Source organism: Rhineura floridana, chromosome 5 (genome assembly GCF_030035675.1).
Source record: "Rhineura floridana isolate rRhiFlo1 chromosome 5, rRhiFlo1.hap2, whole genome shotgun sequence".
NCBI lineage: Eukaryota > Metazoa > Chordata > Lepidosauria > Squamata > Rhineuridae > Rhineura > Rhineura floridana.
Genome location: NC_084484.1, coordinates 155,956,514 through 155,980,527, shown reverse-complemented (window position 1 = coordinate 155,980,527; position 24,014 = coordinate 155,956,514). Strand labels below are relative to the sequence as shown.

General features: G+C 43.4%; 1 protein-coding gene across 1 annotated transcript in view; it reads right to left on the bottom strand.

Moving 5' to 3' along the window:
• The window catches only part of MIPEP (mitochondrial intermediate peptidase), a 129,001-nt gene that overhangs the window by 75,405 nt on the left and 29,582 nt on the right, over nt 1-24,014 (bottom strand). The window contains exons 11-14 of the mRNA XM_061628547.1: nt 23,258-23,411; nt 20,980-21,057; nt 12,910-13,114; nt 10,268-10,377 (exon numbers count right to left, since the gene is read on the bottom strand). Of these exons, the coding sequence (XP_061484531.1) occupies nt 10,268-10,377; nt 12,910-13,114; nt 20,980-21,057; nt 23,258-23,411 (547 nt within the window). The remainder of the gene's footprint in view (nt 1-10,267; nt 10,378-12,909; nt 13,115-20,979; nt 21,058-23,257; nt 23,412-24,014) is intronic.

Genomic DNA, 24,014 nt, shown 5'->3' with positions numbered 1-24,014 from the left:
CAGCTCAGAGCTAGACCACATGTTTTGCATTCAGAAGGTCCCAGGTTCAGTTTCCGACATCCCCAAGTAGGGCTAGGGAAGGCCCCTGTATGAAATCATGGAGAGGTGCTGCCAGCGAGACTAGATAATACTGAGCTACATGGACGAATGGTCTGATTCAGAATAAGGCAATTTCTTACATACCAGATGCTGAGAACAAAGGCTTTGCCTTCAGTAAGTTCCAGAGCTTAATAATGCCTTATTGGTATGACTGTTTCCCACCTACTCCCCCAGACATAACAGCACCTTATCTGCAAGATCTAACAGTTCTAAAATACAGAAGTTTTTAAAGTGCATGATTGAACATACTATCTTCTGCAGTACTCGTGGATTTATTATTTATTTATTTATTTATTTTATTTATTAGTCGCCCATCTGGTTGGTTGTCCAGCCACTCTGGGCGACGTACAAGATAAAACAATACATTAAAACATTAAAATTTAAAACCATAACAGTAAGAAACCTAACCCACCCCAAAAGAAGAACTCTGTTCAAAAATTATGTATGTCTGGGGGGATGGCAAAATTGAAACACTGATTAAGGGTGCTTGCTCAGTGGAAGAGCACATGCACTGCAGGCAAAAGGTCCCAGGTTCACTCCCTGGCATATCCAGGTAGGACTGAGAGAGATGCCTACCCAAAACTCTAGAGAGCTTCTGCCAGTCAGAGTCAACAATACTGGGCTAGGTGAACCTACGATCTGACTCAGTTTAAGGATGCTTCTAATGCATACCTATGTTGCTCTTTTTACAGAGGTTTGTGCAGAGTTAATAACACCATTACTATCTCACCTATGACATCCATCTGATTTTATGTGACTTTTCTCCTTGCAAACGGAGACAAACTGGTGACAGCAAAGTCCACAAAATTTCCAGTTGCTGTCATCACAATAAGGGCCACTTGGGGCTGTCTTAGTCTTAAGATGTATGATTTTTAATTTAGCAATTTTATTTGTTCAGCTGCATTGTAAAGTTAGATGACCAGTGGCTGATGGCGATGTCCAGCGGCTGATGCATAAAGGTAATTTTAATTAATTGATTGATTAATTCATTCATTCATTCTGGTTGGACACTGCTAGAAACAAACAGTTGGCTTGATGAATCTTTGGTCTGACCCAGCAAGATTCTTCTTAAGTTCCAAACTAAGGATGATGAACCTGTGACCCTCCTGATGTTGTTGAACTACAACTTCCATCAGTCCCAGCTATCATGGCCAATAGATAGGGATGATGAGAGCCTGTTGTACAATATCTGTCAGGACACACATTTCCTACCCCTGTTCTAAACTTCCTTCTGCCCAGCTATAACCCACCATGGTTACTAAACACTTAAGACAGATTCCCCATTTGCACATGTAATACACTCACATAGTAGGTGTTTCTTCTGCATTACAAAATATAAACATTTTAAAACTTGGCAGGAGGCAATCGTTTTATTTTATAGGGCTCTGATTTTTAACACAGTTACAGCCAAATTGGCTCTTCCAGTATAACTTTAATTTTTCACTGTTTTTTATTTTGGCTGTTTCAAATCATATCAAAAAGAAACTGAGCCTCTGAGCTGTCAAGTGCTATCCTGTTTTAAACAGAACAAAATAGCAGAACCCTGCTAATTGGCATTTTGGTAAACCACAATCCCACAAATCCTCAGTAAAATGGAAATCCAGGTTTGCAGTTCACTGGAGCAAACAACAGGGAGCTCTTTGTTGTCAGTGAATGGGCGACACAACTAACCACGCACGTCTCTGGGAGAGTTGGGGGAGGGAAGAAGAGAGAGGCAAAACTCTTGGCCCAGTTAAAACACCACTACAGTTATTAGAGAATGATATTCTCCTTCTACAGTAGGGCTAGGGAACCTCAGGCCTAGGGCCAAATGCAGCCCTCCAGGCCTCTCTAGCCAGCCCCTGAGACTCTCCCCAGGCCATGTCTCCTCCCTTGACCACACTCCTCACTAGCCCTGCTCTGCACCCTTGTTGAGTGCTTCTGCTTGGCTGGAACATGTTCGATAATGCACTTTGCAGCCTGGGAGATTTCAAAACACAGCCAATCACAGGTGAGCAGGAGAGGCTAGCTGATGGTGAAGGTAAGGAGTGCAGAGGGGGTGAAGAGCAGAGTAGAAAGTGGGTGGCTATTTCTATGTGTCTTTTCCTTCACTGAGATATGGTTAAGAATCCCAAGAGAGAACGAGAAACAACGTTGAGTGGTGATGTGAAAAAGAAGTCAATGATTTTAAGGTCATCACCACCCTATACTCACACTCGCTCTCCCCCCCATCCCACTTACTTCCCGTTCCTTCTCTTTTCTCTCCCCCGCTTCTCTTTCTTTCACTTATTTTCTCTTTCTCTCTTCCCTCCTTTCTCTTCCCGGAAGACTGGTGGAGGAGGTAAAAGTAAAAAAGAGCATGTATAAAGAATGGAAGGAAGGACGCATCACCAAGGAAGAGTACCGACGAGCGGCTCAGGCTTGCAGGAATAGCGTAAGGAAAGCTAAAACCCAGAATGAGCTGAGGCTGGCGAGGGAAGCGAGGAACAACAAAAAGGGGTTTTTCAGATATGTTCGAAGCAAGAGAAAGACCAAGGAAATGGTGGGACTGCTGCTCAGTGAGGATGGCAAAATGTTGACAGATAACAAGGAAAAGGCAGAACTGCTCAATGCCTATTTTGCCTCCGTTTTCTCCCAAAAAGGGAACTGTGTGCAACCTTGCATCGGTAGCAATCTCAGCAAGGGGTCGGGATTGCAGTTCGAGATTGATAAGGAGATAGTCAGGAAATACCTAGTTAACCTAAATGAGTTCAAATCTCCAGGGCCTGATGAACTGCATCCCCGGGTATTGAAGGAACTTGCTGATGTACTCTCGGAACCTCTTGCCATAATCTTTGAGAAATCGTGGACAACGGGAGAGGTGCCGGAGGACTGGAGACGGGCAAACGTCATCCCGCTCTTTAAAAAGGGTAAAAAAGAAGATCCAGGGAATTACAGGCCGGTGAGTCTGACTTCAATACCGGGAAAGGTATTAGAACGGATAATAAAAGAGTCCATTGGCAACTATCTAGATGACAATGCTGTGATTAGTAGGAGCCAGCATGGGTTTGTCAAGAAAAAATCCTGTCAAACTAATCTCATCTCTTTTTTTGATCGGGTCACTAGCTTAGTAGATGGTGGAAATGCTGTAGATGTCATCTATCTAGATTTCAGCAAAGCGTTTGACAAAGTCCCCCACGACCTTTTGATTAGCAAACTGGTCAAATGCGGACTACATGGAAATAATGTCAGGTGGATTCGCAACTGGTTGGAAAACCGTAATCAAAGAGTGGTCGTCGGTGGCTCTGCTTTGGACTGGAAGGAGGTTTCGAGTGGAGTGCCACAGGGTTCTGTCCTGGGGCCGATACTCTTCAACATTTTTATCAATGACTTAGATGATGGGGTGGAGGGAAGCCTTATGAAGTTTGCGGATGATACGAAACTGGGAGGGATAGCTAACACAATGGAAGACAGGAATAAAATCCAAAGGGACCTGGATAGACTAGAAAATTGGACTGAAATTAATAAAATGACATTCAATAAAGACAAATGCAGGATTCTGCATTTAGGCCACAAAAACAAAATGCACGGGTACAGAATGGGAAATACCCGGCTTAGCAGTAGTGCGTGTGAGAAGGACCTTGGAATTGTAGTGGATCGCAAGTTGAACATGACCCAGCAGTGTGATGCTGCGGCAAAAAAGGCAAATGCTGTTTTGGGCTGCATAAACAGAGCTATAGTTTCCAGGTCGAGGGAAGTAATAGTCCCACTATATTCTGCATTAGTCAGGCCTCATCTGGAATACTGCGTTCAGTTCTGGGCGCCTCATTTTAAGAAAGATATAGACAAGTTAGAGCGGATTCAGAAGAGGGTGACGAGGATGATAGCCGGTATGGAGAACAAGCCTTATGAGGAAAGGTTGAAGGAACTTGGCATGTTCAGTCTGGTGAAGAGAAGGCTGAGGGGTGACATGATTACACTCTTTAAGTACCTGAAGGGCTGTCACATAGGGTACAGATTTGTTCTGTGCTGCCCCAGAGGGTAGGACTAGGTCTAATGGTTTTAAGTTGCAGGAACATAGATTCAGATTGGACATTAGAAGGAACTTCTTGACAGTAAGGGCAGTTCGGCAATGGAACCGACTGCCTAGGGAGGTGGTGGGATCCCCTTCGCTGGATGTCTTCAAGCAGAGGCTGGACAGCTATCTGCGGGAGATGCTCTAGCTGTGGATTTCCTGCTGTGAGCAGGGGGTTGGACTCGATGGCCTACAAGGCCCCTTCCAACTCTATGATTCTATGATTCCCCATTCTCCTTCTCCCCCACACAAAACTCTGCCCACCCAAGGGCTAACCACCTCATCCTTCCCTTCTCTTCCCTGGAGGTCCAACCACAGAACACATTTGGAAAGATGCTCTAGCTTCTGTGATCTGGGGGCAGACCTCAGAGCTTCCTAAGTGCAAGGTGGGGGAAGGGAATGGGAGGCATTTAGAACGAGGCTAAGGTTTGTATTTACTTATTTTATTATTATTTGATTTGTATCCCACCCTTCCTCCCAGCAGGAGCCCATGCAGACTTGTATGTGCCATGCAGGCTGCTGACTCGTAAAGCTATAGGACTAAACTGGGACTTTTTAGTTTTGAAAAAAGGCAACTAATCAAAGGCAAGAAAGAGGTTAATGAAATAACATGGATAAGAGTATGAAGAGGGAAAACATTTTTTCCCTTCTCTCATAATGCTAGAACTTGGGATCACCTAATGATTGATCAATGGTAGTGTCCGGTTCAGAGCGGGAACCACGAGTCGGAGACGAGGGTGCAAGGAACTCTTGCTTTATTAACGTAATGGATACATCAAAGGCTGAGCGCCTCATAGAAAAGACCCTATGCTAACTCACTACAAGTCCCTAACTACCCTCTAGACATGCTCTGCAACGTGTGATGAAAGTTGACTCAGTGCCCTATTCACAGCGCGGCAGTCTTAAATAGGAGAGGTCTTGGAGCATAACCTCTCACTCCTTCGCACGCACGCCCTCTGCCCTGTCCGCTTCTCCCTACGTCATGAGCGCGGTGAAGGGGGGCAAGTCTCCACGGGCTCATCTGACAGAACAGGTTCCTCATCTGCAGGCGGGGAAGCAGAGGGCTGGGAAGCGTCGGGCATCTCTAGGATACTGCTTGGCACAGGAGGAGTTATTGCTCTTTCAGAATCCTCCCCTAACAGCTCTGTGAGGGTGCTTGATGGCTGAGTGCTGTCCCATTGAGGGGCAGGGCCATCCATGGGAACTGGTGGGGCGGCTAGCTCGCTCTCTTTCTCAAGGTCTGGGCTAAACTCAACAACAGCTGGATCGTCCATGCCCGCTGACGGCTGAGGCGCCTGCAACTCATGCCTTCCCCCTCCTTGATCCTCAGGAGGGAGGCTGGGCTCAACACCCCTGGGCTCAACAGGTAGGTTCAATGGTAGAACAGGCAAAGCAAGATCTAATTCACATAGCATTAGTTGACCTATGGAATCCTCTGCCACATGCTATGATAACAGCCATTAACTAACTTTTTTTAAAAAGTGAGGCAAATTCACAGGAGAGACAACAAGCAATGGTTATTAGCCATAGCAACTAATGGGACTCCTCTGTTCAGAAGCAGTATTAAAAATTGTTTAAAAAAATTCTCTTTGTTCATTTCTCATAAAGAAGGAGGTAACTGGATTTGTTAGGCATGGGGGAACATTTTGGGACAAGCCGAGCCTGTACAAAAGGGATGGGCTCCACTTGAACCATGACGGAACTAGACTGCTGGCGTTTAAAATCAAAAAGGTAGTAGAGCAGCTTTTAAACAGATTGAGGGAGGAAAGCCAACAGGAGCTGAGGAGGGTCTTGTTCGGAACAAAACTCCCAGCTGGGATAAAGACATAAAAAATAATGACAATTTAAATATGGTAAGTCCAGAACAAGGCATTGTGAGTGCAGGAGCACAGGATAGCAATTCAGAGAGGCCAAAGTCCCACAGGCCAAGTCAAAAGTGCTGAAGACACTTGAAGAGAGACACTGTATACAAGTGTTTATACACTACTGCTAGAAGCCTCTGAGCCAAGATGGGAGAACTGGAGTACTTGGTCTTAGAGGACAACACTGATATAGTGAGCATAACTGAAACATGGTTGAATGGAGAAAACCAGTGGGACACTGTTATCCCTCGATATAAACTATATCAGAAGGACTGGCAAGGATGTATTGGAGGTGGTGTTGCTTTATATCTGAAAGAGGGCATTGAATCCAGCAAGCTAGAAACCCCCAAAGAGGCAGACTCCTCCACAGAATAGTTGTGGGTGGTGGTACCGGGCCCCAAGAGTAATTTAGTACTGGGGATGTTCTATCATCCCTCTGATCAAAATGCTCAGGGAGTTCTTGAGATGAAAAATGATACTGAGAAAGTATCCAAACTAGGAAATGTTGTAGTAATGGGTGAGTTCAACTATCCTGACATAAACTTGCTACATATGTGTTCCAATCACAAAATTTCTAGGTATTGTAAATGACTGTGCCCAAGAACAGGCCAAAGGGGCAGTGACCCCGGACTTAATCTTAAGTAGCACCCAGGACCTGGAGTGAGATGTTAGTGTTGTCAAATCAGTTGGGAACAGTGACCATACTGCTATTAAATTAAACATACATGTAAATGGCCAATTGCCAGAAAATCCAACACAGTCACTTTTGACTTCAAAAAGAGGAAATTTCCTAAAAATGAAGGGACTGGTAAAAAGAAAGTTGAAAGGCAAAGTCCAGAGGGTCAAATCACTCCAAAATGCTTGGGAGCTGTTTAAAAACAGAATTAAAAGCTCAACTGGAGTGTATACCACAGATCAGGAAAGATACCACCAGGGTAAAGAGGATGCCGGTGTGGTTAATAACAGAGTCAAAGAAGCTATGGAATCAAGAAGGCTTCCTTCAAAAAATGGAAGTCTTGTCCAAATGAGAATAAAAGGAACACAAATTCTGGCAAAACAAATGCAAGACAATAAGGTATGCTAAAAAAGAATTTGAGAAGCACATTGCTAAACACTTTAAAACCACCAACAAAAACTTCTTTAAATATGTTCAGAGCAGGAGACCATCTAGGGAGGCAGTTGTCAAAGTTGTGCTAAAGCAGGATAAGGAGACTGCAGAGACGCTAAGTGAATTCTTTGCATCTGTCTTCACAGAGGAGGATATAGGTCATATCCTTGTGCCTGAACAAACTTTTGCAGGAAGGGAGTCTGAGGAACTGAGGCAAATAGTGGTGACGAGAGATGAAGCTCTATGCATAATAGACAAAATAAAAGCTGACAAATAGCCAGGTCCAGATGGCATCCACCTAAGAGTTCTCAAAGAACTCAAATGTGAAACTGCTGATTTTCTACCAAAAATATGTAACTTGTCCCTCGGATCTGCCTCCATACCAATGTAACACCAATCTTTAAAAAGAGATCAGGGGAAATCCCAGAAATTACAGGCCGGTTAGCTTAACATCTGTCCCAGAAAAATGGGTAGAAAGTATTGTTAAAGATAAAATAACCAAGCAGATAAAAGAGCAAGCTTTGCTGAAGCAGAACCAGCATGGCTTCTACAACAGTAAGTCCTGTCTCACTAACCTATTAGAGTTCTTTTAGAGTATCAACAAGCATGTTGATAGAGGTGATCCAGTCTACACAGTGTACTTGGACTTTCAAAAAGCTTTTGACAAGGTACCTCACCAAAGACTCCTAAGCTTAGCAGTCATGGAAAAAGAGGAGAGGTCCTCTTGTAGATCAGGAACTGGCTAGGAAACAGAAACCAGAGAGTAGGAATAAATGGACAGTTCTCCCAATCAAGGGCTGTAGAAAGTTGAGTCCCCCAATGATCAGTATTGGGACCTGTACTTTTTAACTTGTTCATAAATTATCTAGGGTTAGGGGTGAACAGTGGGGTGGCCAAGTTTGCTGATGATACTAAATTATTCAGGGTTGTTAAAACAAAAAGGGATTGAGAAGAGCTCTAAAGGACCTCTTCACACTGAGTGAATGGGTGGTAAAATGGCAAATACAATTCAATGTAAACAAGTGTAAAATTATGCATATAGGAGCAAAAAATCTTAATTTCACATATACGCTCATAGGATGTGACCTGGCTGTGACAGACCAGGAACAAGACCTTGAGGTTGTAGTGGATAGTTCAACGAAGATGTCAATCCAGAGTGCGGTGGCTATAAAAAAGGCAAATTCCATGCTAGGGATCATTAGGAAAGGTATTTAAAATAAAAGTGCCAATATCATAATGTTGTTATACAAATCTATGGTGCAGCCATATTTGGAATACTGTGTACAGTCCTGGTCACCTCACCTCAAAAAGGATATTGTAGAGTTTGAAAAGGTTCAGAAATGGGCAACCAAAATGATTAAGGGGATATAGAGACTCCCCTATCAAGAAAGGTTGCAGCATTGGGGGGTTTATAGTTTAGAGAAAAGGCAAGTAGGAGGTGACATGATAGAGATGTATAAAATTATGCATGGCATCGAGAAAGTGGATAAAGAAAAGTCTCTCTCATAACACTAGAACCTGTGGACATCCAAAAAAGCTGAATGATAGAAGACTGAGGACAGGCAAAAGAAAGTACTTCTTCAGACAGTGCACAGGTAAACTATGGAATTTGCTCCCACAGGACGCAGTGATGGCCACCAACTTGGATGGCTTTAAAAGATTAGACAAATTCATGGAGGATAAGTCTATCCATGGCTACAAGCCATGATGGCTATGCTCTGCCTCCACAGTCAGCAGTGGTATGCTTCTGAATATGAGTAGTTGGAAACCACAGGAGTGGAAAGTGCTCTCGCACTCAAGTCCTGCTTGCGGGCTTCTCATGGGCAACTGGTTGGCCACTGTGAGAACAGGATGCTGTACTAGGTGCACCGTTTGCTTGATCCAGCAGGTTCTTACATTCTTAATGCTTGATGAAACGCTTTTTGCTTAAGGTTTACTAAAGCTGACATAATTGAGAGTACCAAATCAAAGCAACAGATCTCAGCAAGTGAAAAATACAGTGAGAAAAGCAAGCAGAATCTGGTCCTCCTTCTAAGGACATGAAAACAATTTCCTTCAGACAAAATAGGTCACAAGCAACCAGTATTATAATAACAAACAACAGGTCTACTCTTAAACTCTGATTACTCATATTTATATTTAAAATTACAGGAAATAAAGCATTTAGTATCAAACCTTCATAAACCAATCATACTTTTTAAAAGAAAAGATAGACAAAATAAAATAAAATAAATGTTAAACTATTAAGTGAGGTAAAAGAAACAACAAATTCAGAAACATGACAGCAAAATAGCAGTTTAGGCTTAAATCCTAATCCCACATTACATCTCATTCTGTCAGCCCTTTGAGGATGAATTAAAGCCAACTCAATTACTTCCTGGTACACAATGATTTTATGCTAACAACTTCCATCACAAAACACACCAGGAACATTTAAGGAATGGGACACACAGTGCCTGGCTCCAAATTTGTGGACCAAAAAGAAACAAGGTTTGTTAAGGTATTTGGGAAAAAGAAGTAGCATATTATATTCTAAGGCTTCAATCCTAAGCATACTTATCTGAAGGTAGATCCCACTGGATTTACTGGGACTTATTTCCAAGTAAACATCCTTAAGATTGCAAAGATTGCATTGTAAAAAACCCTCATCATTCTATAAACTAGTTCCATAAGGCTAGACAGCAGGACTGGCACAATAGCAACACAAAGATCTTTGTAAAGTCAGCATTAAATGTTTAGGTGCCTGAGATATGTTCAGCTCTGCAAATTAGTATTAAACAAATAAATTCACTGAAATGTGCTGGGCAGCAACCATCCCAACCTTATCTTTTTAACAATAAGGAATTGTATATGACTGATCCTGCTAAGTGATGTAAAACACTGAATATCCTGAATTCCCACTATAGGATTTGTAAGCTCCTGGTTCTTTGAAAAATCCTTTAATGTACTAAAAGCTCAACTAGGAAGAGTTTAATAAAAGAAAAAGAAAAAAGACCACTTTGTTTCTATTACCCAGCTGCTTATGAGAAATTACAAAAAGGGGAGCAAGAGGTATAAGTCTCATGACAAAAATATTTCTCCACCTAATGTCACACAACTGAATTGATTTTTTTTTTAAAAAACTAGCTTTCATTTACAATCAGCCTGCTTTATCAAAATCCCTACCTGACCCGTTTTATAGTGTCTTGCAAATTGGTTCACCACTCGATAATCATTTGCGAAGTACTCCATCAAGATAGAGGGAACTTCAGCAAAGTCCGTAGAACATCTTGTCCCTAAGGAAGATAAAGCAGAAGCATTAACAAGCAGGTAGCCATAAAGTTTACATGTTCTTCTGTCTTCCCTGAGGTTCCTCTTAGCTGTCCATTTGCACTTTTGATGAACTGTGATAAATCATTCATTACGTAAATATTTCATTTCTGTAATGTTATTGTACATACTGTCAGAAAAGCTAAATTATAATCCTATGTCTTTTAGTGCAAATCACAAAGTAAAGTACAATATTTGAACAGCTGGGTGAGGCACCCTATAAAGCTATGGCTCACACCCTTAATAAACTTATTGCAGGCTGTAGCCAATCTGGCCCCACTTTAACCTCCAAATCTTTAATTGCTTTTACTTTATACCTAATCACAATAAAAATATCAAACTGTGCTTGAGAATTTAATCCCATTTACTAATATTATGATCCCCATCTGTCAGATGAGCTCACAGAATTGTCTATAGTTGTTTTCTTTTATTTTTCAAGATATCAGTCTTTTGAAGAGAAGCTTTTTTTACTACCTCAAGAAACATAATGATGAAATAACTATTTACTATTAAAAACTTCATTGCTCAAATCTAGTATCTCTTCATGTGACCAGTGCACTTCAAGTTTTTACAAATCATCAGTTTCTTGAGCCACCACAAGTATCTGTATGTTGCTATTTCTTGTATGGTAGGAGCGGGGAACTAGATCCAGCTGGAGAACCAGATCCAGAAGTATCTAACCCTCTGAGGGCCACTTTGACAGGTGGTCAAGGCTGCCCACCTGCCAATCACCTGATATCATATGACATCAGGTGATTCAAAATTCAAGATACAGCTGCAACAGAATATGTAAGCCAGGGATGTCAAGGAAGGTTCTTCCTTGAACTTTTCTGCAACTGATAACATCAGGGGCAGGAATAGTGGGTGTGGTTTGCCTCAAACCACCTGGCGGGGCAGTCTCTAAAATGTACCAAGTCTAAACAGGTCTGTGGACCAGAGGTTTCCCATCATTGCTGTATGGGATCTAGACTTCTTTTCTCAATGAAATATTTCTGGTTGGGGAAATTGCATTTTTGCAGCACCCAAACCACACTGTAGTGGGATGATTTTTTTTTTTTAGCCTTAGCTAGCAGATCCATTGTGGTTTGGGGTGCTTGGTGGAATACAGTTGCATGAATGTCATACAGTGCCAAGCAATGGTAGGAAGCTGCCTTATACTGAGTCAGACAATTGGTCCACCTAGCTCAGTACTGTCTATATTGATTGGCAGCATCTCCCCTGGATTTCAGACGGGGGACATTCCCAGCCCTATCTGGAGATGCCAGGGATTGAACCTGGGACCTTGTGCATGCAAGGTGGATGCTCTACCACTCAGCTATGGCCCTTACCCATGGTGGGCAACATACAACACTTTTCATTTCCAGCACTGGACCACACATCTCCTGTGTTTTAATTTGAGAGAGTGTGTGTATTGGGCTTCTTTAAAAAACAAAGTGGCACTATCTTCCCTCACTGGAAAAGGACTAAAATATAAGTACAGCATTTAATGGAAAGCATGTGGTTTATATTATCTGGATATGCCCTTATAGCAGCCTTTCCCAACCAATGTGCCTCCAGATGTTGTTGGACCACAATTCCCATCTTTCCTGGCCATTGGTAATGCTGGCTGAGGCTGATGGGAGTTGTGGTCCAACAGCATCTGCAGGCACACTGGTTGGGAAAGGCTGCCTTATAGTATAGTCACTTCTCAATGCCACAGAGGATGCTTTTAGAGCAGCAGCCCATTTTTAAAAACACAATCCTTGCTCTAATCCTGAATGCAGCAAAACTATTCAGAGTGCCTGCCATTTCCAATTTGTTGGACATACATTTGTTGGATTTGTGGCTCAATCTGCAGAATCTTCCCCTACCCTCTCTCGGTTTCACATATCAATTTAGTAGAGGGTTTTTATAAGAAAAAAACTAGGAATGATACCTTATGAATGGTGAGATATAAAACTTACACTGGATTTACTCCTGTACAATCATGCTTAGGATAGGTGAAACTGACCATGGGGGGGAGAAGGGAGAAGGGAAGGGGAAGAGAGAAGGGAGGGGAAGAAGGGGGAAAGGGAAGGGCAGGAGGGAGGGCATGTTGTTACCAAATTCTTCCAAGCTACACAGGAAGTGGATTGGACTGTGAAAGACCAACCAAAATTGTGTTTGTGTTTTTGCAAACTTGTAGGGCAGTACAATATCTCAGAGAGGAGATCAAGTCTCCTGCTCCCCTGGTGCATTCACTATAGCTGCCCAATTTCCCTGCTTTTTAAAGTTTGATAGAAATATATCTTGGCTGTAGGTACATTCTTAACTACAAGGTTTTTTTGCCTATTAGTGAATTTGCAGTAAAGGCTAGTAAGAAATAAGACTGGAAAATTACTCTCAGCTCCCTTAAAGATAAAACCTCTACCTGCAGTACAACCAGATACACAACATACAAACTATGAAATGGTTGCTTGTGAAAAATGAATCACTTATTTGACCTGTAGTTAACCAATAAACTAACACTGACTGCTTACCAGTGACATGCTGGTATCGAGTCCTTCCCAGCATAGAATGCATGGCATGACCCATTTCATGGAAGAGATTCTCCATCATCCCAGGAGTCAGCAATGTTGGTGAACTACTAGTGGAATGGGGCAAACTTAGCATAAGGACAACAACAGGAAGCTGGTATTCTCCATCTTCCCTTAGCCTGCCTCCACGTATCGTAAAGTGGCAATCCTAAAAATAAATAAATCAGGAAAAAACACTCTTTAACTTCAGTATTTTGTCATATTAATATCATTTAAGACATCAGCACAACTTCAAAGAGTCACAGAATCTGCTTACAATTACAGAATTATCTGAAATCAAGCTTTTGCACTGTACCGGAATGGTTGGAACAGACTTATATACTTGGCTAAGAAAAGTGAAGCCATTTGGTTAAACTTGACTGTTTGGCATTCTGTTTTTAAGTTTGTGTGTCAGTTTATTTTTAATATGGCAACTCAGCTGAACACTGAGGTACCAAAAACAAATTTGGTACACATTTTCAGGGCCTAATCCTTCACTTAATGTTGAAATGCCAGTTCAACCCTTTAAAGATCTGGGATAATTCCCCCCTCCGCTTGCAGGGGCCCCCCCACACCCCATTTGATACTCTTTGGAACTGTCTATTGACCAGAGATGCTTTTGGAGGGATACAGGGTTCTGCAAGAGGGTGGAGATGATAGTAAAGCCCCTTTCCGTGAGCTTCATTCCACTCATAGATCTCAGGATCCAAGTCTAAGGCCAAATCCTATGCATGCTTACATAGAGTAAATCTCACTGAACAATTCAAGAGTACAATACTTCTGATAAATATACATGGGATTGCACTGAAAGATACTGGAACAGAGGCTAGTGTGCAAATTAAGAACAAAATTCTTCATTTCAAGGACAAACGAGTAAGATTCCCACATATATTTTCAAAAGGGTCAGAAGTGAGGAAGGTTTCTCATAATGAACTCTTAAACTTGAGATCATGTGACCACAAAAACGTTAACATTTAAAAAGAATGAAGCAAATGAAATACATGCAAGTTTCAATGGGAAAATAATTTCCAAAAATGCTATTAATCCTAACATACAGCACAATGCTATGGCTTCAATATCAACTATCCATTTGTAAGAAAAGCCTTTCCCTGTTACTCAGAAGACAGCAGGAACTAATTCTGGCATGACACATATCAATCAGATGTCACTTCAATACTTTTCAAAGCATGGTCCACAGAAATATGAACTGTATTAACATTAGAAAAATCTGACATGTTCTTTTTAATGCACAAAATTCCACCATTTACAATATGCTTACTAGTCCATTATCTGAGGTTTTGTATATACTGTTTCAAACACATGCACGAGGTTTCCTTCTAGCTTACTGGCTATGGAAAGGAAACTCTGTGACACACTGACTTTTAGAGCTCAGAATGGGAAAACCTATACTTGTCCACATGGATGTTTCTTAACAGAATGGACCATTGGTCTCACCTGAAGGGTGGTTTCCCCAGGTAGCATACCATCAGGTGGCTAGTAGTGCCTCCTAGTGTCCAAAGGCAGGAATGCAGGAGTCAAGACTTTGGCTTCTCCATCCAGTTTGACCCCATTCCATTCCGGACAAACTGTATGCCGGGTCCAGACATCTCTCTTCAGACTGAACATGCTCAGAGAAAAATGCATGGAGCAGCAAACATAGTAATGCACATCTTGACTCCAAACAGAAAATATGCATAAACAGTAAGAACATCAAGAACAGCCTTAGCAGTAATCTAACTTATGTGGTAAGTAACACAGGTGATGAACCTAAAAATAGGTTCAAGAAAAGTTAAGAACAGTAAACAATTATCTGCAGACTAGCTAGGCAGCTGCCCTCAACAGGGAGGGCCCTGATGGCATGATACCTGGGGAAGCCACCCTTCAGGTGAGACCAATGGTCCGTTTTGTTAAGAACCCAGGTAGCATGCCATCAGGTGGGATGTACGAAAGCAGTCCCAGTAGGGTGGGCCAAGGCTGCCTAAGATGATGATAGTACCTGCTGCAGAACCCACCTACTAAACGAGGCACCTGCTGAGGCCAAACAAATACTTTATAGTGTCTAATAGAGGTATTAGGAGAGGACCACACAGCCACCTTACAAATGTCTGCAATGGGTGTGTTGGTTGCGAAGGCAGCCATAGTGGCCGCTGACCCAGTAGAATGGCTGTGACGTTCTGAGACTCATAGGCCATGTTAATGCAAGCCTGCAGTCGACAAGAGAGCTTTGTACTGGTGACCTCTTCCCAACGTCCTCAGATGCAACAAGACAATAAGAGTCTCAGATAGAAGAATTTCCCAGGTCCTGGTCAGGGCGTGATGTATGTCCACAGAGTGCCCAGCCATCTCAAGGGGATGGGTTGGTTGAGGGCAGAAGGAAGACAAGACCATACCCTGACTACAATGAAGACAGAAGAAGCCTCAGGTCAAAAGGTAGGATCTGAACACCACATCACCAAGTCCTTGCAGAAGACGCAGAGATGACGGGCAATTGGACAAAGCTGCTAGATCCGATACCCTCCTAAGAGGAGGACAGTACCTGCTGCAATCAGAGGCATGATTCACCTTGTAGTGCCTAATGGAAGAACTTGGAGTAGACCAAGACGGAGCTCTACAGAAATCTACCACTGAAGCATTGATTGCAAAGGCAGCCATAGAGGCTGCGGACCTAGCTGAATAAGCTGTTATGCTTTAGCACATGGGAACATTAAGGAATGCATGGACAAGGCTGATGGGCCCAATGTGTAGGGCTTGACGAACATGCCAAGAATGCCAGGTTTCCTCATGAAGTTGGCTTGAATGAGGACAGAAGAAGGGTAGGACCTTGTCCTGGCTGCAATGGAAGGTGAAGGACACCTTAGGATGTGAAGCCCGATCTCTGCCTAGTACAACAGAGTCCTGATAGGTGAGAATCAGGCTCCTAGATCAAAAGGTTTGAGGGCAGGAGACTGCCACCCGGAAGAGCACCTTGAAGGAGAGCAAAAGTAACAGAACAAACCGCAGTTTAGGCAGTTATCCATGACTAAACTAACCTTGTGGGAAGAAACATGATGTAACGAGGCCTGGGTAACTCTTATATCAGAGAGACGGATGGAGATTCAGGCCAGCAAATGACCTGGGTAACAAACCTAGAGAGCCCCTTGAGCAACTAATGAATGCCCAGCCTCCTCCACAGGAGGAGCCGGATTGGAATGAACTATATTGGGACTAAGGATTCCCTCTTAGTGAAGATTGTCTTGGAGACAAACGTAAGGGATGGCCGAAACCTCCCAACGCTGAGTGTTGGGTTTCAGCCGCATATTGAAACCAGGAAGGATGTACCCCCTGAGAAGGACACCACTTGGAAGGCATGTCCCATGAATTCTGGTAGACCTGGATCCTGGACGACAGGATCACAGTGATGATTATCCAGAAAGAAACCCCCACCGACTTGACTGCCCAACTCCGGAAGGTTGTCTGGGACAGAAGAGCTGGTCTTGTTGGCAACCCACCTGAATCCATGATGGACAGGAGAACTGAAAACCATGGCCAGTGAGGTTGGTACAAGATGGGAATTCAATCAGAAGTAAAGGAGGCCAGGTGCAGAGCAGACCACTGGAACAGTGTCAACAGACTCGTCAACAAAGTACTCCCGAAGGGGGATGAGCCAAGAAGAGATCAGACTGATGCCTGTGCTATATGTCCAGCTTGAAGGCCAGTGAATGATTCCTCTGAGCAGCACAACTTTTTGGATAAGACCGTGTGTGCCCAGATTGCATTAAGCAGGTTTGCTGAGGCATGGCAGGCATGTTAAGATGAAACCACACACACCCAGACTGCGGGAATCGTGTTCCCTAACAAACAGCATTCTCGGAAGCACCAGTGAATTAACAGATCAGAGAACCAAAGAATTGACTGGCCAGGTCTGGGAGGTTCACTGGCTGCTAGAACATCCAAGCAAGCCTGACTAGAATACAAGGAGGATCTTGAAAGCAGCCTGGCTAGACGCTGGCCTATTGGCCAAGACATCTGACTATCACTACATTGTAGGGACACCTGGTAAAATTCAAATTCCTATTTGAAGAGGAAACTGGGTGCGACATTAAACAACTTGAAATCCAAAATGAAAGAACATGTTAGAGACTATTGCCCTCCATGGAAACCACAGCTCCACGGAGTTGCTCCATAATGTGTACCATCATCTTAAGGTTACCCTGTTATTACAGAGAGAGATGGACAAAAACATGGGTATCCTTATTATTGTCTTATGGCTACCATGCAGTTACGCAGGAAGGGAGCCAGCAGCTTGACTGGGCCCAAGAAGATAAGGCAAATGCATGGAAGACAAGTCCAGCAGTGGTCACCAGACATGATGAACCTGCTCTGACTGCATAAACGGGGACAAAATGCCTTGAAACCCTATTCATCCAAAACCGTGGGAGCATGCTGGTGCACTCATGTTCTACTTCCGAGTCACCTCTGGACATATGGGGCTGCTGGGGGCTTAGCCACAGGAAATAAATGCTGGAGAATTAGCCACAGGAAGTAAATACCCAGGAACATATTCTGACTAAGTACCTGTGCAGTAACCAGTGCAGAGGACTACTTGTCAAAACAAAAGGCGTAAAATCAAATTTTATTTATTTATTTATTTTTAAACCCACTGTAATGCTTAATTGTAGGTAGGGAAGAGTACCCTTGAGCCAAGTTACACAAATGTAACAGTGAAGTAAGCCTTACCAAAGGCTAAATTGCTTGAAAATTTTCAATACAGAATGTTACAACTGTTTTTATGTCATCCAGGAACCTGCTGGTGACAGACAAGACTTAATTGAGCAATATCCTGCTAAGTTACACCTACACAGTAGGATAACCAGCGGAGAGGTTGTGTAACTGACAAGCTGTATTCAGGTTAATAATTTACTTATGTTGCTTATTTACATTTTCCCACCAGGATGACAGGAAGATCCTCCTTCTTAAGGAAGTCTCTGGATAAATCTCAATGTTTACACAGACAGTTATGCACCTGTTCAGAGGAACAGACTGAAGCCTTGAGATGAAGCTCCTGAGGCAATTCAAATACCTGCACTACAGTTAGGTCCCTTAGAGGAGTTACCAAGTTATGAAGGGCTGCAACTATGAAGGGGTGCAGAAGTTAACACAGGCAATTATGAAGGGCTGCCACTGTTCAAAGGAACAGACTGGAGCTTTGAGCTGAAGCTCATAAGGCAATTCATATGCCTTCATCACAGTGAAGCCCCCTAGAGAAGCTACTACGTTATTGTACTATTGCCTCTGTAAATGGCCTGCTGCTGTTCAGGCTTTGGAGAAACTGGAACTTTGAGTTGAGGGTCAAGAGGCCCTTCCTATGCCTTCACTACACTGAGGTCCCCTAGAAAAGCTATCAGGTTATTTTGCTGTTGCCCCCACGTTATCCCACTGTTGCCTCTGCACATGGCCTGTTGCCGTTCAGGCCTTAGGAGAACTGGCGCTTTGAGCTGAGGCTCAAGAGGCAATGCCCTCACTACACTGAGGTCACCTGGAAGAACCAAGTTACTCTGCTGTTACCTCTAGAATAGCCTGCTGCTGTTCAGGCCTTGGGAGAACTGGAGCTTTGAGTTAAGCTGATGAGGCAATCCTTATGCCTTCACTACACTGAGGCCCCCTAAGGAGCCATCACATTATACATTGCCGCCCCTGGAAATGTTCAGACCTAGGGACAAAGGAAATCAGACCTCTTAGAAATAAGGAACCCGCTGTTCTTAGATTATTTATTTTGGCACGGCCTGAGTTGTTGGTGGCTGTGAAGGAAGTAACAGCTGTGGCTGCAGTTCTGTAATTAATTCTCTATGTGCAGTGGAAGGTAGTTCAGCCATAGTAAGCACGCCCACGGTAGAGGGGAGCGGTACCGGGCAAGGTTACCCAATGAAGGCGATCATTCACGTCACACACACATAGACTGCAGGGTGCGGTAGGAGAGCAATCAACACACACACAGGTAGAGGAGTGTGGTGGATTGAGGGAGGCCAGCAGAACATGCCCACGGTAAAGGGGAGCAGTAGGACCTCAAGCAGTCAATTCCTTAATTATTCAACACATGCACAGGTAGGGGGGTGTAGTGGATTGATGGAGGCCTGTAGAACACGCCCATGGTAGAGGGGAGCTGTATGACCTCAAGCAGCCAAATCCTTATTTATTCCTTCCAAAAGCAGCTACTTCTTATATTTTCTTTTTTCCTCTTTCTCTTTTCCTTTATTTTTATATTCTTCCATTTATTTATTTATTTATTTATTTATGTATGTGTATATGTATATAAATGGGAATATCCTCAAACTTCTTCCTCCTTCTTCACTGTCCCAAATCAGGAAGAGAGCAGCCACAGACAGGCACTGGTGACATGGGAGAAGAAAAAGAGGGGGGGAAATGAGAGCCAAAATGGAGGACGGAGGAGGAAAAAGCGGAAAAACAGAAAACAACATGGTGGCTCTAAAACTGCCTATGCTGAAGAGACAGAAATATGGTGGGCAACAAGGCAGAACCTTATCAGCGAAGCAGAACTATCGCTGGCCCTAGTGCCACTGAGTGGAGCGAGCTGCCACATGCTCCGACCCAGAGACAGGGAAGTGCTGATGGAATTGCTGCCTTGAGATCTGAGGTGGGTGACAGGAGAGCGGGACTGTTGCCCGCAGCCACGAGCTCCAAGGAATGCACAGAACTGCAGTTGTGGACCAGGCAAGCTGCTGCGAGCCTCTGCGGGCAGGAGAGATCAGAGCTGCAGTAGCGGGCTCCGGAGGGGAGGCCAGGAGAGAGCCACAGTTGCGGGCTCCAGGGAGAAAAGAACTCAAGGGCAGGAGCGAGCAGAGCTGCAGTTGCAAGCTCCAGAGGGGAGGCCAGGAGAGCTGCTGTGAACGGCCACAAGCTCTGAGGGAGGGAAGGGCGCAAGCCAGGAGCGATTTGAGCTGCAGTTGCGGGCTCCGGAGGGGAGGCCAGGCTGCCGCTAGATCAAAGCCGCTGCTGCAAGCTCAGAAGAGAAGGACGCAGCCGCGGGGCCAGGCCCAGTAACAAAAGGAGCTGTAGATGCGAGTTCCAGGAGACGGGGGGAATCGTCTGAGAAACAGGCGGGAACAGGAAGGAAAGGCTGGGATGGGGGTACCCACCGGCCCTACCAGAGGCCCAACCCAGGGAGAACCACCCCTGAGACAAAGGCAGGAATGGAATGGGATCAAACCGGATGGAGCAGCCGGAGTCTTGACCCCTGCATTCCTGCCTTTGGATACTAGGAGGCGCTACTACCCACATGATGGTATGCTACCTGGGGAAATGCAATCAGTGGCCACAATCCAGCAGTTTGTTTACAATTAAACTGAGCAAAGCACTTGTAATAACGCAACATTCCAGAAAAACCGAGACTAAATTAAAGCAGCCTTCTCCATTAAGACATAGGTTTTGCTGTACTTAGGGTTTGGCTATTTGAAATATTTTGTTTTCCCCCCTGAAAATAATGGTTACTGCATGACATCATCTTTTTAGGATGAAATTTAGAAAGTGGTATTTCTGGAATTCTGGATGTCTGACACAGTAGGCATTTCAAAGAATTTACTTCAGAACAGTAAAAGTAGGGAATGGGAGGGGAAACCATTTTGATACTCAATAGTTTGCATCACTGTGGTATCTAGATTTCTGATTATAAACACAATTTCAAAAACATATATATTTTATTAAAATACTACCAGAAGTAATTTCTTATTTTATTCAACCTTATATACAGAGTAGAACAGTGTTTTGCAGTGCAGTACTATACATGTCTGTTGTTGCTACAAAAACTGATTTCAGTGGGGTTTACTCCCAGATTATAGACTGAGGGCTTACATCACAGTCCTATGCATGTCTCCACAGAAGCATGCCCCACTGAGTTCAAAGGGACTTACTCCCAGGTATCTGCATATAGGATTGCAACCTTTGTTTATGTTCAGCAGAAAGTCTCGGGACTGATCAGTTTATTTTGAAAGGACAAAAGTCTCATAGCCTTTCTAATGCCAGGGAGTCGAGATCTGTTACCTGATGAGGCTTGTCTGGTCTTTGAAAGAAATCACAATAGATGTATCCCAATAATCCTTCTTGTTCATGGACAACTGCCTAAAAATAAAACATGAAGGTACTGAGTGAAAGACGCAATAACTTATGATGTGGTGGTGCAGGCTTTAAGGGAAAAAAGTCCTAATTTGATACTTTTATATGAATGCTTAATGCTGAACCTACAATCTGTCCTAATAATTTAGGAAAGCTTTTTTTAAAAAAAACTTCCCTTTGCCATGGAATTCAAACTACTAAATGATTCAAGACTCATTCACAAAATCACGGAAAGTTTCAGCATACAAATTCTGCAGCTTATCCAAATGGATGACTCATGAAGCAAACATAAATAACCAACACCAGGCCCTCCCTTAGCATGTGCGGGGCCCGGGGCAAAAGCATAGTTGGGGGGCCCCCCACATTTGCTCCAGGTCACTGTCTTGGTCTTGGCTGGGTCGCCGTAGGTGCGCAGGCACCAGTCCCGGAACTGCCAGCCCAGCTTGCTGTCCCCGGAGCAGCTACCGCTCACTGACCGCAGCAGGAGCAGCGGTGGCGACAGCGGCGGCTTTGGCTGCTTCGGCATGGCAGGCGGGCGGCCGGGCAGGCAGGCAAGCGAGCCCCTGTCCCGGGCGGAGAGAAAGAGAGGGAGCGAGCGCTGCGCCCTGCCTGGCGTGGCAAAGGCGAGCAGGCAGGGAGGGAGGAGCCGGCTGGTGAGCAGATCACCAAGCGTGGGGGGCCCCCAAAGCGTGGGGCCCAGGGCAACTGCCCCGCTTCCCGGTGCCTAGGGGCGGCTCTGACCAACACCTTTTAAAGCAACATTTGATGTGTTAAATCTGTGTCAAACTGGATGTCATAATATGAGCAAAGATCTAGTAGGAAGCAGTTAGGAAAGATTAAACAGGAATAGTTAATCAGACATTTTATGAATGACAGCTATTGCTGTCACTCTGACTAATGTAGAAGTGAGAAAGATGACCCACTAATGAGCATTAAGGAAAGAAATAAAAAAAGATGTGAGAACCAACATGCCCTAGACCTGGGAAATCTGCTTTTGAATGTTTTCTTAGTCATAGGGCTGATTTTAATGTAATATTTCCCTACATGCATGTTGTAGACTTTAGTCTACTGTATAGAGGAAAAAAGCAGGTCACAAATGCAAGCAATAACAAATTTTAAGTAGTGAATATTTGTTTTGCAAAATGGACAGAACATACATTTCTGTAACATTAGAAAAGCCATACACCTAGCAGAAGTTCCCATGACCTTCTTTGAAGTGTGTTGCGCTACTCACAATCTAAAGAAGTTGGTTGTGGCCCAGAAAAGCTCAATAAAAAGCTTACTAATAGTTAGTCTCAAGGTGCCATGGAACACATTCTCTTTTGAAGTTTGTGCATCTTACATTTGGGTCTTGGCTCTTTCAACTTTACAAGACTTTTGTCTTTAGCCATTTTCTAGTTGCTTTCTTAGAAATGGACTGCCTTCAAGTCGATTCCGACTTATGGCTACCCTGTGAATAGGTTTTTCATGGTAAGTGGTATTCAGAGGGGGTTTTACCATTGCCTTCCTCTAAGGCTGAGAGGCAGTGACTGGCCCAAGGTCACCCAGTGAGCTTCGTGGCTCTGTGGGGATTTGAACCAAGGTCTCCCAGGTCGGAGATATAATGTTAGAATTGAGCCCTTACTCAATGGCCTTGGCAAATAGTTTTCTCAGACATTGTTGAGCACCAAGGAGAAGGAACTGCAGTCAGTTCAAGCTTGAAAACTCACACACAACAGATCAGAATCCTCCTGGCCCAGGGAATCAGATATTACCAGACAGCCAATTCTTTACCATTGTCTGATCCTAAATTCCCAGAACTGCTGTCCTTCCTTGATCTATATTACTTCTAAATAGGGCTGCCAGATTACTGATCTTCCATTTGCCATCTGTTTCTTCCCTTTGGCCCAAGAGTCCGCATATTTCTCCTTTTTTTAAAAGGGAATAAAAGAAATATGCTTAAGGTACTAACATGGGTACAAATAAAATAAAGCTTGTAAATGCCTCTATGAATTTTAAGGAGCTATACAAAAATATTGTTAACAAAGATATTCCAGAAAGTAAACTCAAACAGCACCACTATGCTATAAATGAACAGTGTGTGTGTGATTCAGAAAGCTCTGTTTTGATGTATCTTGAACTTTGCTCAGTAGTGAAGTAGGTATACTAGTAATCTTTATTGTTTTGGTGTACAAGATTCCTGAAATTCTGGACTTAGAATTCTTACCAATTTGCGAACATCCTCATACCACACCTCTCCCTTCTCAGGCTGTTCAGCATAAAGAGAGATTCCTAAGAGTTTATTGAACAAAGTGTTCAGACCTTCCATACATGCCCCAAGCGAGAAAAAAGGACAATATAGGCTGGGTTCAATATTATACCTAAAACATACAAAATGGAAGCAAATGTGTTACAAAAAGCTACAACACTGTCCCAATTAAAATAGTTAATATTACACATATAAAATAATTAAACTTCATATTTGCTAGAAACAGTGCATTTGTTTAGATATAACAACATGGCTAAAACACAGTGGCCTGGTTCACATGACACATTAAGCCAACTTGGGTTTTCTATGTCCATTGATGGAGCTAGCATGACTCTGAATACTAGTTACGATTCTTAGTAAGTGGAGAGAGTGCTGTTGCACTCAGATCCTGCTTGCAGGCTTCCCATAGGGACAGAACCAGAAAGGCTCTTTTTACACAAAATAGCGCACACAGGTGAGTACAGAGTAAACCATTAACTATGACTGACCATGACACTCAGACTGAACCAATGAAAATCTGTAACAGCCCACCTCATTTCTGTGCCACTAGTATTCAATAAATGCCCAGTAATTAAGTGCTATCAAACTAATAGCAAGCAAACCAATCAAAGGAAGGAGACTAACCCCCTTGCCACTAGATTTTCAACTAATTATCTTAAGGAATTCAGCTGTTGCTTAATTTTTTAAAAGGCTATTTGTGAGATAACCTGATATG